At 44.6% G+C, this 27,044-nt stretch overlaps 1 protein-coding gene across 1 annotated transcript in view; it reads right to left on the minus strand.

The window, feature by feature from the left end:
* The window catches only part of LOC310871919 (putative voltage-dependent N-type calcium channel subunit alpha-1B), a gene marked incomplete at both ends in the record, with an annotated part of 193,130 nt that overhangs the window by 110,913 nt on the left and 55,173 nt on the right, over nucleotides 1-27,044 (minus strand). The window contains one exon of the mRNA XM_083783557.1: nucleotides 13,629-13,732. Within this exon, the coding sequence (XP_083639683.1) occupies nucleotides 13,629-13,732 (104 nt within the window). The remainder of the gene's footprint in view (nucleotides 1-13,628; nucleotides 13,733-27,044) is intronic.

Below are 27,044 nucleotides of genomic sequence, written 5' to 3' on the forward strand. Positions count from 1 at the left end.
TTACAGACGGGTAAAAGGGCAGTTGTTTTACAGACGGGTAAAAGGGCAGTTGTTTTACAGACGGGTAAAAGGGCAGTTGTTTTACAGACGGGTAAAAGGGCAGTTGTTTTACAGACGGGTAAAAGGGCAGTTGTTTTACAGACGGGTAAAAGGGGCAGTTGTTTTACAGACGGGGTAAAAGGGCAGTTGTTTTACAGAGGGGTAAAAGGGCAGTTGTTTTACAGACGGGTAAAAGGGCAGTTGTTTTACAGACGGGTAAAAGGGCAGTTGTTTTACAGACGGGTAAAAGGGCAGTTGTTTTACAGACGGGTAAAAGGGCAGTTGTTTTACAGACGGGTAAAAGGGCAGTTGTTTTACAGACGGGTAAAAGGGCAGTTGTTTTACAGACGGGTAAAAGGGCAGTTGTTTTACAGACGGGTAAAAGGGCAGTTGTTTTACAGACGGGTAAAAGGGCAGTTGTTTTACAGACGGGTAAAAGGGCAGTTGTTTTACAGACGGGTAAAAGGGCAGTTGTTTTACAGACGGGTAAAAGGGCAGTTGTTTTACAGACGGGTAAAAGGGCAGTTGTTTTACAGACGGGTAAAAGGGCAGTTGTTTTACAGACGGGTAAAAGGGCAGTTGTTTTACAGACGGGTAAAAGGGCAGTTGTTTTACAGACGGGTAAAAGGGCAGTTGTTTTACAGACGGGTAAAAGGGCAGTTGTTTTACAGACGGGTAAAAGGGCAGTTGTTTTACAGACGGGTAAAAGGGCAGTTGTTTTACAGACGGGTAAAAGGGCAGTTGTTTTACAGACGGGTAAAAGGGCAGTTGTTTTACAGACGGGTAAAAGGGCAGTTGTTTTACAGACGGGTAAAAGGGCAGTTGTTTTACAGACGGGTAAAAGGGCAGTTGTTTTACAGACGGGTAAAAGGGCAGTTGTTTTACAGACGGGTAAAAGGGCAGTTGTTTTACAGACGGGTAAAAGGGCAGTTGTTTTACAGACAGGGTAAAAGGGCAGTTGCACGTCCCTGCTGTAGCACAGCACGTGACGCGCACATCATCAGAGTGAGACCCAGAGAAGCACTGAAACGTGCACATCATCAGAGTGAGACCCAGAGAAGCACTGAAACGTGCACATCATCAGAGTGAGACCCAGAGAAGCACTGAAACGTGCACATCATCAGAGTGAGACCCAGAGAAGCACTGAAACGTGCACATCATCAGAGTGAGACCCAGAGAAGCACTGAAACGTGCACATCATCAGAGTGAGACCCAGAGAAGCACTGAAACGTGCACATCATCAGAGTGAGACCCAGAGAAGCACTGAAACGTGCACATCATCAGAGTGAGACCCAGAGAAGCACTGAAACGTGCACATCATCAGAGTGAGACCCAGAGAAGCACTGAAACGTGCACATCATCAGAGTGAGACCCAGAGAAGCACTGAAACGTGCACATCATCAGAGTGAGACCCAGAGAAGCACTGAAACGTGCACATCATCAGAGTGAGACCCAGAGAAGCACTGAAACGTGCACATCATCAGAGTGAGACCCAGAGAAGCACTGAAACGTGCACATCATCAGAGTGAGACCCAGAGAAGCACTGAAACGTGCACATCATCAGAGTGAGACCCAGAGAAGCACTGAAACGTGCACATCATCAGAGTGAGACCCAGAGAAGCACTGAAACGTGCACATCATCAGAGTGAGACCCAGAGAAGCACTGAAACGTGCACATCATCAGAGTGAGACCCAGAGAAGCACTGAAACGTGCACATCATCAGAGTGAGACCCAGAGAAGCACTGAAACGTGCACATCATCAGAGTGAGACCCAGAGAAGCACTGAAACGTGCACATCATCAGAGTGAGACCCAGAGAAGCACTGAAACGTGCACATCATCAGAGTGAGACCCAGAGAAGCACTGAAACGTGCACATCATCAGAGTGAGACCCAGAGAAGCACTGAAACGTGCACATCATCAGAGTGAGACCCAGAGAAGCACTGAAACGTGCACATCATCAGAGTGAGACCCAGAGAAGCACTGAAACGTGCACATCATCAGAGTGAGACCCAGAGAAGCACTGAAACGTGCACATCATCAGAGTGAGACCCAGAGAAGCACTGAAACGTGCACATCATCAGAGTGAGACCCAGAGAAGCACTGAAACGTGCACATCATCAGAGTGAGACCCAGAGAAGCACTGAAACGTGCACATCATCAGAGTGAGACCCAGAGAAGCACTGAAACGTGCACATCATCAGAGTGAGACCCAGAGAAGCACTGAAACGTGCACATCATCAGAGTGAGACCCAGAGAAGCACTGAAACGTGCACATCATCAGAGTGAGACCCAGAGAAGCACTGAAACGTGCATATCATCAGAGTGAGACCCAGAGAAGCACTGAAACGTGCACATCATCAGAGTGAGACCCAGAGAAGCACTGAAACGTGCACATCATCAGAGTTAGACCCAGAGAAGCACTGAAACGTGCACATCATCAGAGTGAGACCCAGAGAAGCACTGAAACGTGCACATCATCAGAGTGAGACCCAGAGAAGCACTGAAACGTGCACATCATCAGAGTGAGACCCAGAGAAGCACTGAAACGTGCACATCATCAGAGTGAGACCCAGAGAAGCACTGAAACGTGCATATCATCAGAGTGAGACCCAGAGAAGCACTGAAACGTGCACATCATCAGAGTGAGACCCAGAGAAGCACTGAAACGTGCACATCATCAGAGTGAGACCCAGAGAAGCACTGAAACGTGCACATCATCAGAGTGAGACCCAGAGAAGCACTGAAACGTGCACATCATCAGAGTGAGACCCAGAGAAGCACTGAAACGTGCACATCATCAGAGTGAGACCCAGAGAAGCACTGAAACGTGCACATCATCAGAGTGAGACCCAGAGAAGCACTGAAACGTGCACATCATCAGAGTGAGACCCAGAGAAGCACTGAAACGTGCACATCATCAGAGTGAGACCCAGAGAAGCACTGAAACGTGCACATCATCAGAGTGAGACCCAGAGAAGCACTGAAACGTGCACATCATCAGAGTGAGACCCAGAGAAGCACTGAAACGTGCACATCATCAGAGTGAGACCCAGAGAAGCACTGAAACGTGCACATCATCAGAGTGAGACCCAGAGAAGCACTGAAACGTGCACATCATCAGAGTGAGACCCAGAGAAGCACTGAAACGTGCACATCATCAGAGTGAGACCCAGAGAAGCACTGAAACGTGCACATCATCAGAGTGAGACCCAGAGAAGCACTGAAACGTGCACATCATCAGAGTGAGACCCAGAGAAGCACTGAAACGTGCACATCATCAGAGTGAGACCCAGAGAAGCACTGAAACGTGCACATCATCAGAGTGAGACCCAGAGAAGCACTGAAACGTGCACATCATCAGAGTGAGACCCAGAGAAGCACTGAAACGTGCATATCATCAGAGTGAGACCCAGAGAAGCACTGAAACGTGCACATCATCAGAGTGAGACCCAGAGAAGCACTGAAACGTGCACATCATCAGAGTGAGACCCAGAGAAGCACTGAAACGTGCACATCATCAGAGTGAGACCCAGAGAAGCACTGAAACGTGCACATCATCAGAGTGAGACCCAGAGAAGCACTGAAACGTGCACATCATCAGAGTGAGACCCAGAGAAGCACTGAAACGTGCACATCATCAGAGTGAGACCCAGAGAAGCACTGAAACGTGCACATCATCAGAGTGAGACCCAGAGAAGCACTGAAACGTGCACATCATCAGAGTGAGACCCAGAGAAGCACTGAAACGTGCACATCATCAGAGTGAGACCCAGAGAAGCACTGAAACGTGCACATCATCAGAGTGAGACCCAGAGAAGCACTGAAACGTGCACATCATCAGAGTGAGACCCAGAGAAGCACTGAAACGTGCACATCATCAGAGTGAGACCCAGAGAAGCACTGAAACGTGCACATCATCAGAGTGAGACCCAGAGAAGCACTGAAACGTGCACATCATCAGAGTGAGACCCAGAGAAGCACTGAAACGTGCACATCATCAGAGTGAGACCCAGAGAAGCACTGAAACGTGCACATCATCAGAGTGAGACCCAGAGAAGCACTGAAACGTGCACATCATCAGAGTGAGACCCAGAGAAGCACTGAAACGTGCACATCATCAGAGTGAGACCCAGAGAAGCACTGAAACGTGCACATCATCAGAGTGAGACCCAGAGAAGCACTGAAACGTGCACATCATCAGAGTGAGACCCAGAGAAGCACTGAAACGTGCACATCATCAGAGTGAGACCCAGAGAAGCACTGAAACGTGCACATCATCAGAGTGAGACCCAGAGAAGCACTGAAACGTGCACATCATCAGAGTGAGACCCAGAGAAGCACTGAAACGTGCACATCATCAGAGTGAGACCCAGAGAAGCACTGAAACGTGCACATCATCAGAGTGAGACCCAGAGAAGCACTGAAACGTGCACATCATCAGAGTGAGACCCAGAGAAGCACTGAAACGTGCACATCATCAGAGTGAGACCCAGAGAAGCACTGAAACGTGCACATCATCAGAGTGAGACCCAGAGAAGCACTGAAACGTGCACATCATCAGAGTGAGACCCAGAGAAGCACTGAAACGTGCACATCATCAGAGTGAGACCCAGAGAAGCACTGAAACGTGCACATCATCAGAGTGAGACCCAGAGAAGCACTGAAACGTGCACATCATCAGAGTGAGACCCAGAGAAGCACTGAAACGTGCACATCATCAGAGTGAGACCCAGAGAAGCACTGAAACGTGCACATCATCAGAGTGAGACCCAGAGAAGCACTGAAACGTGCACATCATCAGAGTGAGACCCAGAGAAGCACTGAAACGTGCACATCATCAGAGTGAGACCCAGAGAAGCACTGAAACGTGCACATCATCAGAGTGAGACCCAGAGAAGCACTGAAACGTGCACATCATCAGAGTGAGACCCAGAGAAGCACTGAAACGTGCACATCATCAGAGTGAGACCCAGAGAAGCACTGAAACGTGCACATCATCAGAGTGAGACCCAGAGAAGCACTGAAACGTGCACATCATCAGAGTGAGACCCAGAGAAGCACTGAAACGTGCACATCATCAGAGTGAGACCCAGAGAAGCACTGAAACGTGCACATCATCAGAGTGAGACCCAGAGAAGCACTGAAACGTGCACATCATCAGAGTGAGACCCAGAGAAGCACTGAAACGTGCACATCATCAGAGTGAGACCCAGAGAAGCACTGAAACGTGCACATCATCAGAGTGAGACCCAGAGAAGCACTGAAACGTGCACATCATCAGAGTGAGACCCAGAGAAGCACTGAAACGTGCACATCATCAGAGTGAGACCCAGAGAAGCACTGAAACGTGCACATCATCAGAGTGAGACCCAGAGAAGCACTGAAACGTGCACATCATCAGAGTGAGACCCAGAGAAGCACTGAAACGTGCACATCATCAGAGTGAGACCCAGAGAAGCACTGAAACGTGCACATCATCAGAGTGAGACCCAGAGAAGCACTGAAACGTGCACATCATCAGAGTGAGACCCAGAGAAGCACTGAAACGTGCACATCATCAGAGTGAGACCCAGAGAAGCACTGAAACGTGCACATCATCAGAGTGAGACCCAGAGAAGCACTGAAACGTGCACATCATCAGAGTGAGACCCAGAGAAGCACTGAAACGTGCACATCATCAGAGTGAGACCCAGAGAAGCACTGAAACGTGCACATCATCAGAGTGAGACCCAGAGAAGCACTGAAACGTGCACATCATCAGAGTGAGACCCAGAGAAGCACTGAAACGTGCACATCATCAGAGTTGACAAGTCCAATGACAAGACAAACACACACACACACACACATCAGCCCCGGAGCCGTCGACTGAGGACTCCCGCCTCTGTCTCTACAGGTAGTCAAAATGTCTTTTGTTTTATCACTAGCATTTCTATCTTGGTGGAAGGGTTAACAGCCTATAATATATTATGCTTGTAGATTTTTACTTTTGTTTTCATTTTCCCAAAATTCTTATGCTAGTTACGGATTAATAATGGTTATGGTTGCAATTAGTGAAACAAGCAAGTGATGGTTTGACACATTGCCATGTTTGAATCACAGCAAGGGTAAAAGATAATCTATGTGCCCTTGAGCAAGTGGAATGCAACAAAAATGTGACAAAAAAAACGAAATAGTCTTCATTGCACTTGAACCCTAGAATCCCTGTTATTCTGGGAAGATAATTCACCAACAACAAGAAGAGAGAGTGTAATATGTCATTGCAGGTTCACTAAGAATAGTTTATTTAGGTGAACTGACTGTGTGCATGTGCATCTCTTCTACTGTATACTCTCTGGGTGCTTAAGCTAATAATGTTTATGTATCTCCTATATTCTCTGGGTGCTTAAGCTAATAATGTTTATGTATCTCCTATATTCTATGGGTGCTTAAGCTAATAATGTTTATGTATCTCTCCTATATTCTCTGGATGCTTAAGCTAATAATGTTTATGTATCTCTCCTATATTCTCTGGGTGCTTAAGCTAATAATGTTTATTTATCTCTCCTATATTCTCTGGGTGCTTAAGCTAATAATGTTTATGTATCTCTCCTATATTCTCTGGGTGCTTAAGCTAATAATGTTTATGTATCTCTCCTATATTCTCTGGGTGCTTAAGCTAATAATGTTTATGTATCTCCTATATTCTCTGGGTGCTTAAGCTAATAATGTTTATGTATCTCCTATATTCTCTGGGTGCTTAAACTAATAATGTTTATGTATCTCTCCTATATTCTCTGGATGCTTAAGCTAATAATGTTTATGTATCTCCTATATTCTCTGGGTGCTTAAGCTAATAATGTTTATGTATCTCTCCTATATTCTCTGGGTGCTTAAGCTAATAATGTTTATGTATCTCCTATATTCTCTGGGTGCTTAAGCTAATAATGTTTATGTATCTCTCCTATATTCTCTGGGTGCTTAAGCTAATGATGTTTATGTATCTCTCCTATACTCTCTGGGTGCTTAAGCTAATAATGTTTATGTATCTCCTATATTCTCTGGGTGCTTAAGCTAATAATGTTTATGTATCTCCTATACTCTCTGGGTGCTTAAGCTAATAATGTTTATGTATCTCTCCTATATTCTCTGGGTGCTTAAGCTAATAATGTTTATGTATCTCCTATATTCTCTGGGTGCTTAAGCTAATAATGTTTATGTATCTCCTATATTCTCTGGGTGCTTAAGCTAATAATGTTTATGTATCTCCTATATTCTCTGGATGCTTAAGCTAATAATGTTTATGTATCTCCTATATTCTCTGGGTGCTTAAGCTAATAATGTTTATGTATCTCCTATATTCTCTGGGTGCTTAAGCTAATAATGTTTATGTATCTCCTATATTCTCTGGGTGCTTAAGCTAATAATGTTTATGTATCTCTCCTATATTCTCTGGGTGCTTAAGCTAATAATGTTTATGTATCTCTCCTATACTCTCTGGGTGCTTAAGCTAATAATGTTTATGTATCTCTCCTATATTCTCTGGGTGCTTAAGCTAATAATGTTTATGTATCTCCTATATTCTCTGGGTGCTTAAGCTAATAATGTTTATGTATCTCTCCTATATTCTCTGGGTGCTTAAGCTAATAATGTTTATGTATCTCTCCTATATTCTCTGGGTGCTTAAGCTAATAATGTTTATGTATCTCCTATATTCTCTGGGTGCTTAAGCTAATAATGTTTATGTATCTCCTATATTCTCTGGGTGCTTAAGCTAATAATGTTTATGTATCTCCTATACTCTCTGGGTGCTTAAGCTAATAATGTTTATGTATCTCTCCTATATTCTCTGGGTGCTTAAGCTAATAATGTTTATGTATCTCTCCTATACTCTCTGGGTGCTTAAGCTAATAATGTTTATGTATCTCTCCTATATTCTCTGGGTGCTTAAGCTAATAATGTTTATGTATCTCTCCTATACTCTCTGGGTGCTTAAGCTAATAATGTTTATGTATCTCTCCTATACTCTCTGGGTGCTTAAGCTAATAATGTTTATGTATCTCCTATATTCTCTGGGTGCTTAAGCTAATAATGTTTATGTATCTCTCCTATACTCTCTGGGTGCTTAAGCTAATAATGTTTATGTATCTCTCCTATATTCTCTGGGTGCTTAAGCTAATAATGTTTATGTATCTCCTATATTCTCTGGATGCTTAAGCTAATAATGTTTATGTATCTCCTATATTCTCTGGGTGCTTAAGCTAATAATGTTTATGTATCTCTCCTATATTCTCTGGGTGCTTAAGCTAATAATGTTTATGTATCTCTCCTATATTCTCTGGGTGCTTAAGCTAATAATGTTTATGTATCTCTCCTATATTCTCTGGGTGCTTAAGCTAATAATGTTTATGTATCTCCTATATTCTCTGGGTGCTTAAGCTAATAATGTTTATGTATCTCTCCTATATTCTCTGGGTGCTTAAGCTAATAATGTTTATGTATCTCTCCTATATTCTCTGGGTGCTTAAGCTAATAATGTTTATGTATCTCCTATATTCTCTGGGTGCTTAAGCTAATAATGTTTATGTATCTCCTATATTCTCTGGGTGCTTAAGCTAATAATGTTTATGTATCTCCTATATTCTCTGGATGCTTAAGCTAATAATGTTTATGTATCTCTCCTATATTCTCTGGGTGCTTAAGCTAATAATGTTTATGTATCTCTCCTATATTCTCTGGATGCTTAAGCTAATAATGTTTATGTATCTCCTATATTCTCTGGGTGCTTAAGCTAATAATGTTTATGTATCTCTCCTATATTCTCTGGGTGCTTAAGCTAATAATGTTTATGTATCTCTCCTATATTCTCTGGGTGCTTAAGCTAATAATGTTTATGTATCTCCTATATTCTCTGGGTGCTTAAGCTAATAATGTTTATGTATCTCTCCTATATTATCTGGATGCTTAAGCTAATAATGTTTATGTATCTCTCCTATATTCTCTGGGTGCTTAAGCTAATGATGTTTATGTATCTCCTATATTCTCTGGGTGCTTAAGCTAATAATGTTTATGTATCTCTCCTATATTCTCTGGGTGCTTAAGCTAATAATGTTTATGTATCTCCTATATTCTCTGGATGCTTAAGCTAATAATGTTTATGTATCTCTCCTATATTCTCTGGGTGCTTAAGCTAATAATGTTTATGTATCTCCTATATTCTCTGGGTGCTTAAGCTAATAATGTTTATGTATCTCCTATATTCTCTGGGTGCTTAAGCTAATAATGTTTATGTATCTCTCCTATATTCTCTGGGTGCTTAAGCTAATAATGTTTATGTATCTCCTATATTCTCTGGGTGCTTAAGCTAATAATGTTTATGTATCTCCTATATTCTCTGGGTGCTTAAGCTAATAATGTTTATGTATCTCCTATATTCTCTGGGTGCTTAAGCTAATAATGTTTATGTATCTCCTATATTCTCTGGATGCTTAAGCTAATAATGTTTATGTATCTCCTATATTCTCTGGATGCTATAAGCAAATACGAGTGAGAAGGAGCCAGAATAATGTGGGTGTGGAAACAAAAACACAGACAGAAGCAGAGCGAGAGAGAGAGAGAGAGAGAGAGAGAGAGAGAGAGAGAGAGAGAGAGAGAGAGAGAGAGACCAGAGGATTAAATAGAGTGAGGGCGAAAAGAGAAGTGAGAGACACAGACAGACAGACAGACAGACAGACAGACAGTTCAGTGCTCAGTGATTGGTGCGTCTCCCCACACTGGACCCAACCAGGGAAAGCTCTATCCTGCAATGCAGTGGCTTCCTGCCCGTGTGTGTGTGTGTGTGTGTGTGTGTGTGTACATGTGGGCGTGAGACCGTGCATGCGTTCGCACACATCTGTGTGTGTGTGTGTGTGAGAGAGATAATTCAAATCTAATTGTATCTCGTCTGTATATCTAACTGTAATGTTTATACTGTGCATTTGTGTGTCTGGTTTTTGTTTTACATTTGCGATTTTGTGTAGGAACTGCATGTGTGTGAGTGTTTGTGTGTGCGTGTGCGGCCGCGCGCACACTTATATTACTATTAGGGATAGAATTATGCTTGATTTATAAATGTACTGTACTTCTGGTTGCCCTCAGGGCCCTGTGAGTGACAGACGCTGATCTACAGCACGCCCACCCAGCCAGCGCTGGAGGCCAGACCGCTCTGCACAACGCTCATGTTTACAGTACCAGGCCACTGCTACTGTACGCACTGTACGCACTGTACGCACGTGTTTTCTTTTCATGTTTTGGTAAATTAATATCCTACTTGATCGCACTACACCGTCACCACTTAAAGCGTCAACAGTAGTAGATCCACAAGCTCAAAGGCGGAGCGAAGCAACACGTCTTGAAGCTTGTACTACATGCTGCTACATGCTACATGCTGCTACATGACTACATGCTACATGACTGTACTACATGCTGCTACATGACTGTACTACATGCTGCTACATGACTACATGACTGTACTACATGCTGCTACATGACTGTACTACATGCTGCTACATGCTACATGACTGTACTACATGCTGCTACATGACTACATGACTACATGCTGCTACATGACTACATGCTGCTACATGACTACATGCTACATGCTACATGCTGCTACATGACTACATGCTACATGACTGTACTACATGCTGCTACATGACTACATGACTACATGCTGCTACATGACTACATGCTACATGCTACATGACTACATGCTACATGCTGCTACATGACTACATGACTACATGCTGCTACATGCTGCTACATGCTGCTACATGACTGTACTACATGCTGCTACATGACTTGCTGTTTTTATTGTTTCTTTTGTTTAATCATGAAAAGTACAGTAACCGTTTTTTGACATGAGGTTTCCACCCGACAGAGATGATACAGTATAATGTGTACATAAACTACATGCTTGTGTAGTTTGTTATTATGTTATTTAGCCGGGAGTTTTTTCTCTTTTTTTTGCATTTATAAATGAAATTACATAATCTATGTACTGTACAGTATAGTGTGCAATGTGCATATATCATCTATAGTAGTGACTAACAGTAGTGACTATAGTAGTGTACTGTATGTGTTTCTATTGACAGATCGAAGAGCTGTGAATACAGTATTTATACTGTATTTATGTCTGACAAATAAACCTGAAGCTGAACTGTGGGCTGGAACCCTGACTGCGCATGACTAGTGGATTGTGATGGGGAATTGCACGCACATGAACACGCACACGCACGCACGCACGCACATGAACACGCACGCACACGCACGCACGCATGCGAGAGAAAGAAGGAGGACTGCTACAGAAGACAGACCAGGAATAAATCTCGGAGAGGGAGAAGTTGGAAAGACAGACACAGAGAGAGAGAGAGAGAGAGAGAGAGAGAGAGAAAGGGGGAGAGGGAGACAGCATTAGAGAAAGATTGAGAGAAGGGGGGCAAAGAGACAGATAATTAATTGTTGAATTAATTATTTAAAATCGTGCCTTTCTTGCTCCGTCTTTTCAAACCTCGTGCCAATAAAGGCTTGACTTGACTCGAAGGAAAGAGCACGAGAATGAGAGAGAGATATAGGGGAATAGAGAGAGAGAGAGATAGACAGACAGACAGTAAGATGGAGAGAGAGAGAGTGGGAGGGAGGGAGAGAGAGAGAGAGAGAGAGAGAGAGAGAGAGATAGACAGACAGTAAAATGGAGAGATAGAGAGAGTGGGAGGGAGGTGGGAGAGAGGGTCGGCGGCCAATTACATATAATTATTGGGGTCCTTGACATGAAATACTGATCATATAGAAACATGGGTATTTCAGAAACTGTCATGATTTAGAAGACATTTTTTTAATTTCGATGTCAGGCGTAAATGTGTTAAAGTTCAAAGCACAAAGTGCCCGTCCTTGATGGTGGTGACAGCAGTAAAGCGCTGCGGTGCAGGAACGGCCTCCATGTCTAGAAGACATCGGAGATTGGCTCATGATTGAAAGATCGCGGGATCAATATGAGAGAGAGTCCCAGTACAACCTCAGGGGGACATTTGACCTGAGATCAGATTCTAAAAATGTCTTCTACATCCTGACAGTTTTCCATTCTGACCTGAGATCAGATTCTAAAAATGTCTTCTACATCCTGACAGTTTTCTGAAAAAGCCATGTTTCTATGTCAGTGGTTCTTCGATTTTTTCTTGGCTGGGGTTTAAATGGGCTGATCATTGTAACTTCCTTTACCGTTCTCCATCTGAAGTTCTAAAAAGACTAAGTTCTAAAAAATGCTTTATTTTTCTTCTGTTTCCTTTGTATATTGTTTCTTTTCTTAAAAAAGGCTGTAGGCAAAATAAGCTTCGGCTTCAGCCTAGACCTTTTCGGTGCCACCTCTTTATAAAACTAAAATGCAAATGCTGAAGTTTACCATGTAACTGTACAGCACCAAAATAAACTATTCATTCATTCATTCATTCATTCAACGAACGATCAACGAACAAGATATTATCTCGTGAATGACCTACAGTAAACGTTACAATACAACAAAAGCTGACTTGAACGCGTGGGCACTCCAACGGCACGCAGCTCTGTTAAAAAGAGGGGAAAGTTCTTGCCAAACGATTTGAGAAAAGCTAATATAAGGAAAGGAGCGAGAAGATGCGGGCCATGCCGGGTGAAATAACATCAGCGATCATAATGAGAGCGTTTCTGCTGCAGTGACACCATGGAGGAAACAGAGAGACTGGTGAGAATTATATTAGCTTTCCCAGAAGAAATGAATAAGCTGCCAGAGCACAACAACGCACTGTAGCACGCCACAGAGCACTCAACATGCGGCCTCCTGGCTCCCATTAAAGCTGTGTACGTGCGTGTGTGTATTTGTACGTGTCCGTGTGTGTGCTTGCGTGTGTGTGAGATTGTCGATTGTGAGCTTGTACTTTATAGTATCCATCCATCAATCTTCAACCGCTTATCCGTAGTCGGGTCGCGGGGGCAACAGCTCCACCAGAGAGCTCCAGACCTCCCTCTCCAGAGCAACATTAGTGACTTCCCTCCTGGGGGATCCCGAGACGTTCCAAGGCCCAGTGAGTCGATGTGTTTCCTCCAACTGCGCCTTGGTCTGCCCCGGGGTCTCCTCCCAGTGGGACGTGATCCTTGGTCTGCCCCGGGGGTCTCCTCCCAGTGGGACGTGATCCTTGGTCTGCCCCGGGGGTCTCCTCCCAGTGGGACGTGATCCTTGGTCTGCCCCGGGGTCTCCTCCCAGTGGGACGTGATCCTTGGTCTGCCACGGGGTCTCCTACCAGTGGGACGTGCCTCGAGGACCTCCGTAGGTGAGACGCCGAGAGGCATCCTAACCAGATGCCCGAACCACCTAAGCTATAGCTGGCCCCTTTCCAGGCGAAGGAGCAGCGGTTCTACTCCGAGTCTCTACCGCGTGACTGAACTTCTCACCCTATCTCTAAGGGAGATGCCAGCCACCCGTTGGCCGCGTGTATTCGCGACCTTATTCTTTCGGTCATGACCCACAGCAGGTGATCACGAAGTGTGTGTGTGTGTGTGTGTGTGTGTGTGTGTGTGTGTGTGTGTCAATGTGCACTCACCCTGACAGGACTCCCAGCACCAAGTTGAGCATGAAGAAGGAACCGATGATAATCAGCGGTATGAAGTAGAGCCAGTTCCACGTGTTCCCAGAGGCATCGTTGGCCTACACACAGATGGGGACAGACAGGGTCATTCACTCTAATCTACAGTATAAACAAGGCCTACACACAGGCCTACACACAGAGGCCTACACACACATGGGGACAGACAGGGTCAGTATAAACAAGGCCTCAGTGGATTTCAATATTACACAGAAATACAAGTTCAAAGTGAAAGTCTATAGGTGATATAAATAGCATTGAATAACACACTGGTAGATTAACATGTGGTGCTGTAGGCGGACACATCATCCTGTTTGTAGGGTTGAGGAAAGAGGGCTTAACCCATTTTGGGGCGGGAACCCCATTTGGTGTTACACTTTAGCTATTGAAAAATAGCAGATCTACAAGCTCATAGCGCGGCACCGAGTGCCGCTTTACGAGCTTGTAGGTCTGCTATTTTCGCAAATCTTTATTCCTTCAGAGAGAACGTTTTTAACTCGAATCTTTGCTTCTGGGGAGGTCCCTGGAACAACATATTCTCAGATGGGGGGGGGGGGGGCGGAGGCATATTACATATTACATATAATTTTTGGGGTCCTTGACATGAAATATGGAGCACCACTGATACAGAAACATGACATGAAATATGGAGCACCACTGATACAGAAACATGAGGTTTTTCAGAAAACTGTCAGGATTTAGAAGACATTTTTTAAATTTCGATGTCAGGCCTAAATGGCTTGAGCCCCATTGCAGCGGCTGTCCACCTCATGAACAGCTCTCTGCGAGTCAATGGAGACTCCTGTCCACCTCATGAACAGCTCTCTGCGAGTCAATGGAGACTCCTGTCCACCTCATGAACAGCTCTCTGCGAGTCAATGGAGACTCCCCTGGGGTTTTAATCAGACCAGTGTGTGTCCAGTGGAAACCTCGTATGAATCTGATCTCAGGTCAGAATGGGTTCATCAGACCAGTGTGTGTCCAGTGGAAACCTCGCATGAATCTGATCTCAGGTCAGAATGGGTTCATCAGACCAGTGTGTGTCCAGTGGAAACCTCGCATGAATCTGATCTCAGGTCAGAATGGGTTAAACCACCTAAACCGCTCTTCAAAGTTTCTCAGGCCCACAAATATTGTACTTCCAAGACCGTGCCTTTGTTACTAGTATTTAAACAACAACATTATATCAAATTGTGAAAATAGCCGATCTACAAGCTCACACCGCAATCGACTAATTTTCATTATTTTGTGTGACACTCTTGTATGATAAATAAAGTAAGGCATTGAGAAGAAGCCTATACATTATCTTTACAGCTGTAATGGACAACATTCACACGTCTGTGTGTGTGTGTGTGTGTGTGTGTGTGTGTGTGTGTGTGTGTGTGTGTGTGTGTGTGCGTGCGTGCGTGCGTGTGTGTCTCTCTCTCTCTCTCTGCCTCCTTCCAAATCAATGGCTCCCATTGGAAATACCAGCCAATAAAGAAAATATTGCATGGCCTTAAGTGATGGTGATGCTCGCGTGTGTGTGTGTTGCGTGTTTACGCACATGCGCATGTGTGTGCGTGCGCATGTGTGCATGTGCTCATGCGTGCATGCATGTGTGCGTGCGTGCGTGCGCATGTTCGTATGTTTGTGTGTGTGTGCGTGCGCATGTTTGTGTGTGTGTGCGTTTGTGTTGTAGATGGGCCGTCACTAGAGGATTCTGGGATGACAAACATCAGCTGAAGTTTCCCTTTATTTCTCTCTACTGGATACACTGTCGCTGTGGAGTGGAAAGCCTCCAATGTCCAAAAAGAAAAACTGTTACTTTTAACGGACCACTTCACCGCTTTTCAACTTATCTTCATATAATTTCACCATTCAGTTAAAAAAAAAGAAAAATAATAATTTGGGGACCCCCCAAAATAATTTGGCGACCCCCCGAGGGGTCTCCACCCACGGGTTGAGAACCCCTGGGCTGAAGTAGTAAAGACGGTGACAGCTGACTGTGTCACGTCTGTGTCACCATTATCCAACATGTGCTCAATATTATGTTGCAGAATAAAACATTAGAATATGCTATATAATATACTGCACATTATAGTGACTTGCATTTTCTTCCTTTTTTTAAAAATATTGAGCAGTGCACACTATTTCCCCCCTTATAACCCATTTAGACCTGAGGATGATAATAAATATAAATAAATAAATCATAACTAAAAACTATAGAAAATAACTAACTAAACATATAAAAAGTAAAAGTTAACTAAATCATGACTTTTCTCAGCGGTGCTCAAACATTCTCATGTCAAGCAGCCCCAAAAATATATGTAATTGGCCGCCAGACCCCCGTCTGAAACTAATGTTGTTTCAGGGACCTTCCAGAAGCAAAGATTTGAGTTAAAAACGTTTGCTTTGAAATAATATACATTCAAAGGTTTGCGCCACATTTTCACGGTTAAAAAAAAACCCAGCACAACTACAAGCTCATAGCGTGGCACTCGGTGCCGCGCTATGAGCTATTTTTCATCAGCTAAAGTACAACATAATGCTTAAAACACCAAAAGGGGTTCCCGCCCAAAATGGGATAAACTAATAGCATTTGGGAATAAATGCTCTGTTGGTTCCATGGCAACATCAAACGTCATGGAGCCAGGCAGTGCAGCGTACAGTGGAGTACATATACAGCAGAAGTACGGAAGCAGGTCACAGTTAATTAGATCCAGCCTTGCCCCAGCTACGCTCCCCACTCAGCCAGCACACAGGATATTAGCGCAGAGCTAAGACAGACATGGCTGACGCCGAGCTAGCATGAGCTCAGCTCACCTAGAGAGAGGACCAAGCTATAGGCCGGCTTCAGCGCCAACGCCATAGTGTGTCAGAGTTATATACCAGTAGGAATAGAAGGGGCGCAGTGTTGCTTTTGGCATGCACATTTTTATTTTAGCCTATTTTAGTCATAGTCTCTTGAATAGTTTTCATTTTGTTTTAGTCACATTTTTTGTCACCTGGAATGTCTTAAGAAAGTGTTAGTCTAGTTTTAGTCGAATAAGTATCATATACGTTTTTAGTCGACTAAATCTACAGTTGAGTAGGGGGGTTTGGTGACATTGATCAATTCTTGATAAAAAAAAAGCTTCTAATATATTATTTATGCCCCGTTATGCCATCTATTAACTATTAACCCTACATGGGTTAAGGCAACCGGACGGTTCCACGCGCTGCACAATGTGCCCTTTCTTTTGAGTGGTGCAACCACTCCCCTACGGAGCTGTGTGTGTGTGTGTGTGTGTGTGGGTGGGTAGCTGGCTGGCTGGCAGGCTGGGTGTCATTAACCTGACGCTGACAGATGAGGGCGGTATTGGGTAACCATGTTCCCCAACACAGCATTCATCTGGGATCTCTCAGGCAGTTGAGCTGACAAAAATCCGTTCCGTACCGGACCAATCAGCGTGAGCTAAGGGCGGGATATGTGCGAAACCGGATGTGAAACTATATAGACACGTCAATATGATTGGTTGTGTTTGCACGCCCACACGGTGATAGACAGACGGTCCCATCCAATCATCTACCAAGTATCTTGAAAAAAAGGAACAGCCCCGTCATCGAATTTGCTTCCGCGATCCCAGATCCCAATAAGCTGTGAAACAAATTTGTGTAGCAAGCTTCTTGGATCTGGCAGCGTCAGGTTAGGGTGTCATGGGTATGAGCACGAAATCAGCATGGTTGTTTTTCACCACCTGTGCGCAACTTAACACACACAGAAACACACACGCACGTATTAACTGTATATATGATGCCCCACTCACTTCACATGGGTGTGATTTTTAACGACTAACCCATTCCCCTGTAACTGTGGTTCGTTCAGGTCCGTCTGGGATCTCAGTTTGTCATCATCACGCTCAAAAGTGCACGAGCTAAATGCACTCAATGGAACTGATAGCTGCAGCAGTGAGAGGTGCATGTACAACATGACACACACGCGCACACGCGCGCACACACCCACACCTCTCCGTATCGGCTCTGCCATCGACCCGGGCAACAGAATGCATCCCTGTTGAATTAAGAGTGCAGAAAATGGGGATCAGTAGCCGCGAGCCGGCTGACCGGCTGACTGACCGACTGACTGACCGGCTGACTGACCGGCTGACTGACCGGCTGACTGACCGACTGACTGACCGGCCGACTGACCGGCTGAGGGGTGAGAGGAGGAAAGGGTGTGGACGGGTATTGACCCAAAGTTCCAGCTTTGCAGGATAACCGGATTATACAGGCTCTCATGGCCGGGAGGGCTGCTATATGAGAGGCAGAAGAAGAAGGGTCCTCCCCCACTCTGGAGCGTATAATGCCCCAGACCCATTGCTCTTCATTATGGGCCCATGGCGTTATGCAGCCCTAATGCTTAGACAGACCAGAGCAGGGCGTAATGAAGGCTTGTCAGCTCGAATCCCAGCTGGGTTATAGATTCAAGAGGTGAAGCGTCCAAATGCTCTCTCTCTCTCTCTCTCTCTCTCTCTCTCTCTCTCTCTCTCACACACACACACACACACACACACACACACACACACACACACACACACAACCGCCTGGTAGAGGTGCATGGGCAACCAGTGTTGTTTTTGGCAGCAAATTTCTATTTTAGTTTTAGTTATAGTCTGTTCAATAGTTTTCATTTAGTTTCAGTCACATTTTAGTCACCTGGAATGTTTTAGTGTTTAGTCTAGTTTTAGTCGACTAAATCTAAAGTTGATTTAGTTGACTAAAATGTATTTTGGTGGGCCTTGATGCCATCGTATAATGACTGTTTTTACACTTGCTGAAAATAGCAGATCTACAAGTAGTTTCCATTTAGTTTTCGTCAGTGAAAAAAGGTTGTCGACGGAATCAACACTGTACATGGGCAACAAGGCTATAGAGCACTCACTGTTTCCAAAACTCTGGGTATAGGGATGTCCTGATCAGACTCTGGGTATAGGGATGACCTGATCAAACTCTGGGTATAGGGATGACCTGATCAAACTCTGGGTATAGGGATGACCTGATCAAACTATAGGGATGACCTGATCAAACTCTGCGTATAGGGATGTCCTGATCAAACTCTGCGTATAGGGATGTCCTGATCAAACTCTGGGTATAGGGATGTCCTGATCAAACTCTGGGTATAGGGATGTCCTGATCAAACTCTGGGTATAGGGATGTCCTGATCAAACTCTGGGTATAGGGATGTCCTGATCAAACTCTGGGTATAGGGATGACCTGATCAAACTCTGGGTATAGGGATGACCTGATCAAACTATAGGGATGACCTGATCAAACTCTGCGTATAGGGATGTCCTGATCAAACTCTGGGTATAGGGATGTCCTGATCAAACTCTGGGTATAGGGATGACCTGATCAAACTCTGCGTATAGGGATGTCCTGATCAAACTCTGCGTATAGGGATGTCCTGATCAAACTCTGCGTATAGGGATGTCCTGATCAAACTCTGGGTATAGGGATGTCCTGATCAAACTCTGGGTATAGGGATGACCTGATCAAACTATAGGGATGACCTGATCAAACTCTGGGTATAGGGATGTCCTGATCAAACTCTGGGTATAGGGATGACCTGATCAAACTCTGGGTATAGGGATGTCCTGATCAAACTCTGGGTATAGGGATGACCTGATCAAACTCTGGGTATAGGGATGACCTGATCAAACTCTGGGTATAGGGATGACCTGATCAAACTCTGGGTATTGGGATGTCCTGATCAAACTCTGGGTATTGGGATGTCCTGATCAAACTCTGGGTATAGGGATGACCTGATCAAACTCTGGGTATAGGGATGTCCTGATCAAACTCTGGGTATAGATAGGGATGTCCTGATCAAACTCTGGGTATAGGGATGTCCTGATCAAACTCTGGGTATAGGGATGACCTGATCAAACTCTGGGTATAGGGATGTCCTGATCAAACTCTGGGTATAGGGATGACCTGATCAAACTATAGGGATGACCTGATCAAACTCTGGGTATAGGGATGTCCTGATCAAACTCTGGGTATAGGGATGACCTGATCAAACTCTGGGTATAGGGATGACCTGATCAAACTCTGGGTATAGGGATGACCTGATCAAACTCTGGGTATAGGGATGACCTGATCAAACTCTGGGTATTGGGATGTCCTGATCAAACTCTGGGTATTGGGATGTCCTGATCAAACTCTGGGTATTGGGATGACCTGATCAAACTCTGGGTATAGGGATGTCCTGATCAAACTCTGGGTATTGGGATGACCTGATCAAACTCTGGGTATTGGGATGTTCTGATCAAACTCTGGGTATAGGGATGTCCTGATCAAACTCTGGGTATAGGGATGACCTGATCAAACTCTGGGTATAGGGATGTCCTGATCAAACTCTGGGTATAGATAGGGATGACCTGATCAAACTCTGGGTATTGGGATGTCCTGATCAAACTCTGGGTATTGGGATGTCCTGATCAAACTCTGGGTATTGGGATGACCTGATCAAACTCTGGGTATAGGGATGTCCTGATCAAACTCTGGGTATAGATAGGGATGACCTGATCAAACTCTGGGTATTGGGATGTCCTGATCAAACTCTGGGTATAGGGATGTTCTGATCAAACTCTGGGTATAGGGACTGTATATCACAGTAGTTTATATATTATAGAACACTACAGTATATCACAGTAGTACAATATCAAAGATCACAGACGATCCAAAAATCACAGACGATATCCAGTCTGATATCATGATATGATATTGGCGCTATAGGGGGGACGTCCCGATAATGTTTTTTTTCACTATAGGGGGGACGTCCCGATCATGTTTTTTTTCACTATAGGGGTGACGTCCCGATCATGTTTTTTTTCACTATAGGGGTGACGTCCCGATCATGACCCGACAACCTACGTCAAACCCTAACCTGACCCTACAACCTACGGCAAACCCTAACCTAACCCTACAACCTACGTCAAACCCTAACATAACCCTACAACCTACGTCAAACCCTAACCTGACCCTACAACCTACGTCAAACCCCAACATAACCCTACAACCTACGTCAAACCCTAACCTGACCCTACAACCTACGGCAAACCCTAACCTGACCCTACAACCTACGTCAAACCCTAACCTGACCCTACAACCTACGTCAAACCCTAACCTGACCCTACAACCTACGTCAAACCCTAACCTGACCCTACAACCTACGTCAAACCCTAACCTGACCCTACAACCTACGGCAAACCCTAACCTAACCCTACAACCTACGTTTGGGAACCACTGCCTCTATAGTCTATACTGGTGTCTTTTCCGTTTTCAAATTTTTACCCCACGAGTTTGTAACCCTTTTTTTTATTGACTAGTCACATGTAATCTTGGGCACTATACACTCCCTCTGCCACCTTATGTTTCCTTCAATGCATGAGGAGTCCAAGCCGCTTCTTTTCACCTGACAGGGGAAGTGACAGCGCATGAAAGGAACACGTTATTCCAGCCGGTTCCGTTCCCCTCCCATCAGGCTGGCCAGGGGGAGGGGGAGACCAGGATTACTGCAGTTGTTTTGTGAGGGTATGCCTAGTTTACCCTTAGGGCACACGGGGAGAACATGTGAGGGTATACCTAGTTTACCCTTAGGGCACACGGGGAGAACATGCGCAAACTCCACACAGAAAGGCCCTTTCGCCAACCCCGCCTCGGGTATGGGCACTGATGACGCGGATGAGAGAGCACGCCCCCCAGCGCCCACAGCGTCCCCAGCAGGACTCGAACCCAGGACCTTCTAGCTGTGAGGCGACAGCACTACCAACTGAGCCACCGTGCCCCATAAAGCTTTCACAGAAAATAGAAGATGGACAACACGTCGCGCTGTGAGCTTTGTAAGGATGTTGGGGTTTAAGTGGTTAGCGAACTGCTGACCCGCAAAGAAACACCAACAGAAGGAGCCTCTACCTGGCAGACGGGTGCCACAATAGAGCGTCGCCCCCTTTCACAACGACGAAGGCACCAGAAGAGAATTTCCCTATTCACTTTTTTTCATAGACGTTTCAAAGATAATTTATTTAAAGACCTGTAAGCCTCGGACAAAGCCAACTCGAATGATGACAAATCACAACAAACAAATAATCTCAAAGACTCAAAAAGAAAAAGAAAAAACACTGCCCTTTTTTTCTTCTTTCTAATTATTTGTTTGGCCCAAGAAATTGTGTTTTATTGTCATGAATTGTCGCCATGCGAGTTGGCTTTGTCCGATAGTCTTTAGTCTTTAAATAAATACTTTCTGAAACGTCTACGGGGAAGAAAAAAAAGGGGGGAAATTCTCTTCCGGTTGCCCTCGAAGGGGGGGCGGGACTGCATTTCCCACAGCGCCCCCTGCTGGCGGTGGCTGGTGTTGTGTGCTTACTGCCGAGCCACGGGCGACATCCGTCCGGACACAACGGAGCGTCAACCAGGAAGCACTGCATCTGTGACTCACTGCAGCAGCTTACTGGCAGTGAGAGACGGAGCACTTCCCATACACACACACATCCATTGAGTTCCACTGGGTTGGATGATGTGAGCAATGAGGAGGAAACCTCATAACATTATTTTGTGGCATAAATCTGTGCTATTGAACACCCTTTACGTCTATGTGTTGTTTCATAAATCAGTGCTATTGAACACCCTTTACGTCTGTGTGTTGTTTCATAAATCTGTGCTATTGAACACCCTTTACGTCTGTGTGTTGTTCCATAAATCTGTGCTATTGAACACCCTTTACGTCTGGGTGTTGTTCCATAAATCTGTGCTATTGAACACCCTTTACGTCTGTGTGTTGTTCCATAAATCTGTGCTATTGAACACCCTTTACGTCTGTGTGTTGTTTCATAAATCTGTGCTATTGAACACCCTTTACGTCTGTGTGTTGTTCCATAAATCTGTGCTATTGAACACCCTTTACGTCTGTGTGTTGTTCCATAAATCTGTGCTATTGAACACCCTTTACGTCTGGGTGTTGTTCCATAAATCTGTGCTATTGAACACCCTTTACGTCTGTGTGTTGTTCCATAAATCTGTGCTATTGAACACCCTTTACGTCTGTGTGTTGTTTCATAAATCTGTGCTATTGAACACCCTTTACGTCTGTGTGTTGTTTCGAAAATATTGAACCAATGGAAAGTAGTAAAAAGTGCTTTGGACAAAACCTCTCAACTCCATTGGACCCTCAAAGTGTCTGCTAAAGCAACTAACTCCACCACCTCTATCCCTCTCATGGAAGTAATTGACAATATATAAAGTTACAACACCAACTTTGATGAGGCTGTATTGCTTTGTTTTAAACATATAAGGTTTTCTTAATTTCATTCTTGGGTATATTTTCTGTCACATCTGTGTGCAACTTTTGTTGACAAAGCCTAAAAGGCAAACATACATGTATTTATTTATGTCCAATGCCAAAAACACCATTATCGCTGAATTATGCCTTGCAGCTCAAGGCATTGTAAGATTGTAGATCTGCTATTTTTGGGGAGGCTAGGATTCAAAAATCCTATATATCACACAAAGATTTGGTGGCCCCCCTGTAGTAGTTCTGGGGGTCCCCCCTGATGAAGATATGGGCTTAATTGGAAGAAAGAAAGAAAGAAAGAAAGAAAGAAGTGGAACAAAACGCTCATACTGCATGTACTGTACTGTACTGTACTGTACTCTATGAACAAAGACAAAACGAAGACTTCATGTGTGCATTGTCACATTCTGCTCTCAATGGCAGATGGGCAGACAAAAGGCTTGGCCCATCCATCTCTGCCCCCCGTGGGGCTATTTTTAAACATTTAACCAGCCATTAATCAATAGTCCAATCAGGCCAGCAGAAGGAGCAGCACCACACTCGGGGGGTTTGGACTCCAAGGGGTCTTGTCGTGACAGTGATATGAAAGTTAGTGAGCATGCAGTTTTTTCCATTGCATTCCCCCGAAGTGTTGATTTCGTCGACTGACGAAAAAGGTTCGTCGACTACCTTTTTTCACTGACACTAACTGAAAACAAAGCTATGACGACTATAAAACTAAAGACTAAATATAGACAATTTCGTCAGCAAATAGAAAACTAGACTAAAATGTTCGGAAGGGACTAGTGCAGGACAATAGATCCAGTTCAAGTCATTTGACACTTGGTTGCATGCTGAAAATAGCAGATCTACAACGCGTCGCAGTGCGACGCGTTGTGAGCTTGTAGATTCAGCAAGTGAAAAATCAGTCATTATGACAGCATCAAGGCCCGCCAAAATACATTTTAGTCGACTAAATCAACTGCAGATGTAGTCGACTAAAATCTTATGACTAAAATGTGACTAAAACTAAATGAAGTTTCAGTCCAAAGACTATGACTAAACTAAAATAGAAATGTACTGCCAAAAACAACACTGCCCCCCCGACAGCACGCATTCCACCCCGTTGTGACGTCCTCGGCGTGACCTGTGTCACAACACGGTATCCTTATCTTAGTCTCGCGTGGCCAGACGGTTTATGACTCTTCTGTCATTCATTCATACTGTCATTCATTCATACTGTCTGGAGCAACGGAAGCCCTGATCATCACTCAGTAAAACACACTGTCTCCATCCTCCCCACTTCATACTGTCATACTGTCCACTGTCTGGAGCAACGGAAGCCCTGATCATCACTCAGTAAAACACACTGTCTGGAGCAACGGAAGCCCTGATCATCACTCAGTAAAACACAAAGCCTCCATCCTCCCCACTTCTGTTACTGACTCTTCTGTCAGACTGTCTGGAGCAACGGAAGCCCTGATCATCACCCAGACTGTTTCTGACTCTTCTGTCATACTGTCTGGAGCAACGGAAGCCCTGATCATCACCCAGACTGTTTCTGACTCTTCTGTCATACTGTCTGGAGCAACGGAAGCCCTGATCATCACTCAGCAAAACACAAAGCCTCCATCCTCCCCACTTCCGTTTCGTCCTTACAAATGATTCCAAATATAAATCAAAATCCAGACCCACAGGAACGCACCCAGGGTGCCGGCCCGATTCCGGCGAGCCGCCCCACGTCCGAAACGGTTGAGAAATGACAGAGTTACCGTGTGGGGGTCCCTCTACTGTACGCTCTACTGTACTGTACTGTACTGTCACTGTACTGTACTGGCACACCCGAAATCACCATATATACAGTTAATATGTGCGTGTGTGTTTGTGTGTGTGTTGCTAGGTTGCGCACAGGTGATGAGAAACAACCATGCTATTTTCGTGCTCATACCCAGCCAGCCACCCACCCAGGCAGCCACACACATAGCCACTTAAAAAGATGTTTTAGTGAACAGAAATGGCATGCTTCCCTACTCGGTGTACTTCCAGACTCTATATGTACTGTAACATTCAGTGAACAGAAATGGCATGCTTCCCTACTCTGTGTACTTCCAGACTCTATATGTACTGTAGCATTCGGAGATTGCTCCTTATCTCTAACCTGCAGTGCGAGAGCCAACACCAACTGGCTGAATGGCTTTACCCTCCTCCACACGCACACGCTCCTATATCTAACATCAGGGTCTGGAGCTCTACGGCCTTGTGAGCTAAGCTGTCACACCACAGGACTTCTACGTCGTAGGTGGTGCCTTTCCTGGCTTTGTCCGTGGGTCGGCTCCCATGCATATAGTGCTTGCCTCTAGTTCTGGGTGCCTGATGCTGCGCCCGGCCAGCCTGATCCTTCTCTCTCTGACTGCGCTTTGCGATACCTACTGTATCTCTCATTCTGTTGTTTTTGATTGATTGATTGAAATATTTATTAACAGTTTGTAGAATTTACAGTACATTTTAAGCACAAACTCAATACAAAGACTGTTAACTGTGAGTGGACGACCCAATTAAGCATTACACGGTACGGTACGGTATCTCATAAACCAGAGATGAACCTGAGACCAGATTCTACAAATGTCTTCTAAAGTTTTCTGAAAAACCCATGTTTCTATGTCAGTGGTTCTCACAGGGTTAAACCCCATGTTTCTATGTCAGTCGTTCTCACAGGGTTAAACCCCATGTTTCTATGTCAGTGGTTCTCACAGGGTTAAACCCCATGTTTCTATGTCAGTCGTTCTCACAGGGTTAAACCCCATGTTTCTATGTCAGTCGTTCTCACAGGGTTAAACCCCATGTTTCTGTGTCAGTCGTTCTCACAGGGTTAAACCCCATGTTTCTATGTCAGTGGTTCTCACAGGGTTAAACCCCATGTTTCTATGTCAGTCGTTCTCACAGGGTTAAACCCCATGTTTCTGTGTCAGTCGTTCTCACAGGGTTAAACCCCATGTTTCTATGTCAGTGGTTCTCACAGGGTTAAACCCCATGTTTCTATGTCAGTGGTTCTCACAGGGTTAAACCCCATGTTTCTATGTCAGTCGTTCTCACAGGGTTAAACCCCATGTTTCTATGTCAGTCGTTCTCACAGGGTTAAACCCCATGTTTCTATGTCAGTGGTTCTCACAGGGTTAAACCCCATGTTTCTATGTCAGTCGTTCTCACAGGGTTAAACCCCATGTTTCTATGTCAGTCGTTCTCACAGGGTTAAACCCCATGTTTCTATGTCAGTCGTTCTCACAGGGTTAAACCCCATGTTTCTATGTCAGTCGTTCTCACAGGGTTAAACCCATGTTTCTATGTCAGTCGTTCTCACAGGGTTAAACCCCATGTTTCTATGTCAGTCGTTCTCACAGGGTTAAACCCATGTTTCTATGTCAACATTTTCATGTCAAGGACCCACAAAATATATGTGATTGGCCGCCGACCCCCATCTAAAAATATGTTGTTCCAGGGACCACCAAGAAGCAAAGATTTGAGTTAAAGAGTGCCGCGCTATGAGCTTGTAGATCTGCTATTTCTCAATAGCTAAAGTATAACATAATGCTTAAAACACCAAAAGGGGTTCCCGTCAAACATTGATATCTATTCAATGAACTACTTCCCCGATGAAGACGGAAGACCTTCTCAGGAACCACAGCGTATAGGGTTGGGGCGATATTAGGACTTCAAATCAATATCACAATTATTTCAAACTTTTATCTCGCTTACTATTAATGAACAATTAGGAAAACAAAATAGTGAAACTAGAGCAGATCTACAACCTCACGTGTCGCGATGCCACCCACTGTACAAGGTAAACTATAACACAGGGTTAAGTGCAGGGGTGGACTGGCCACAGGACGGTACCGGTCATATTTGTGGTGATTTTTCAAAAGTGTTGCCAAGGTTTCTGCCCAACAGCAAGGATAATGAAGCTCTGCTCTAGAAGTGGCTACAGAGTCCTCCTCGACAGTAATGTGTGTCAGGCTGGGTGAGGCTTCCCCCAGACCTTTGGCTAACACAATAGAGGGAGAACACAGGCAATAGGAAAGATATTA

This window comes from Protomyctophum parallelum (assembly GCF_964188405.1).
Source record: "Protomyctophum parallelum genome assembly, chromosome: 15".
Classification (NCBI taxonomy): Eukaryota; Metazoa; Chordata; class Actinopteri; order Myctophiformes; family Myctophidae; genus Protomyctophum; species Protomyctophum parallelum.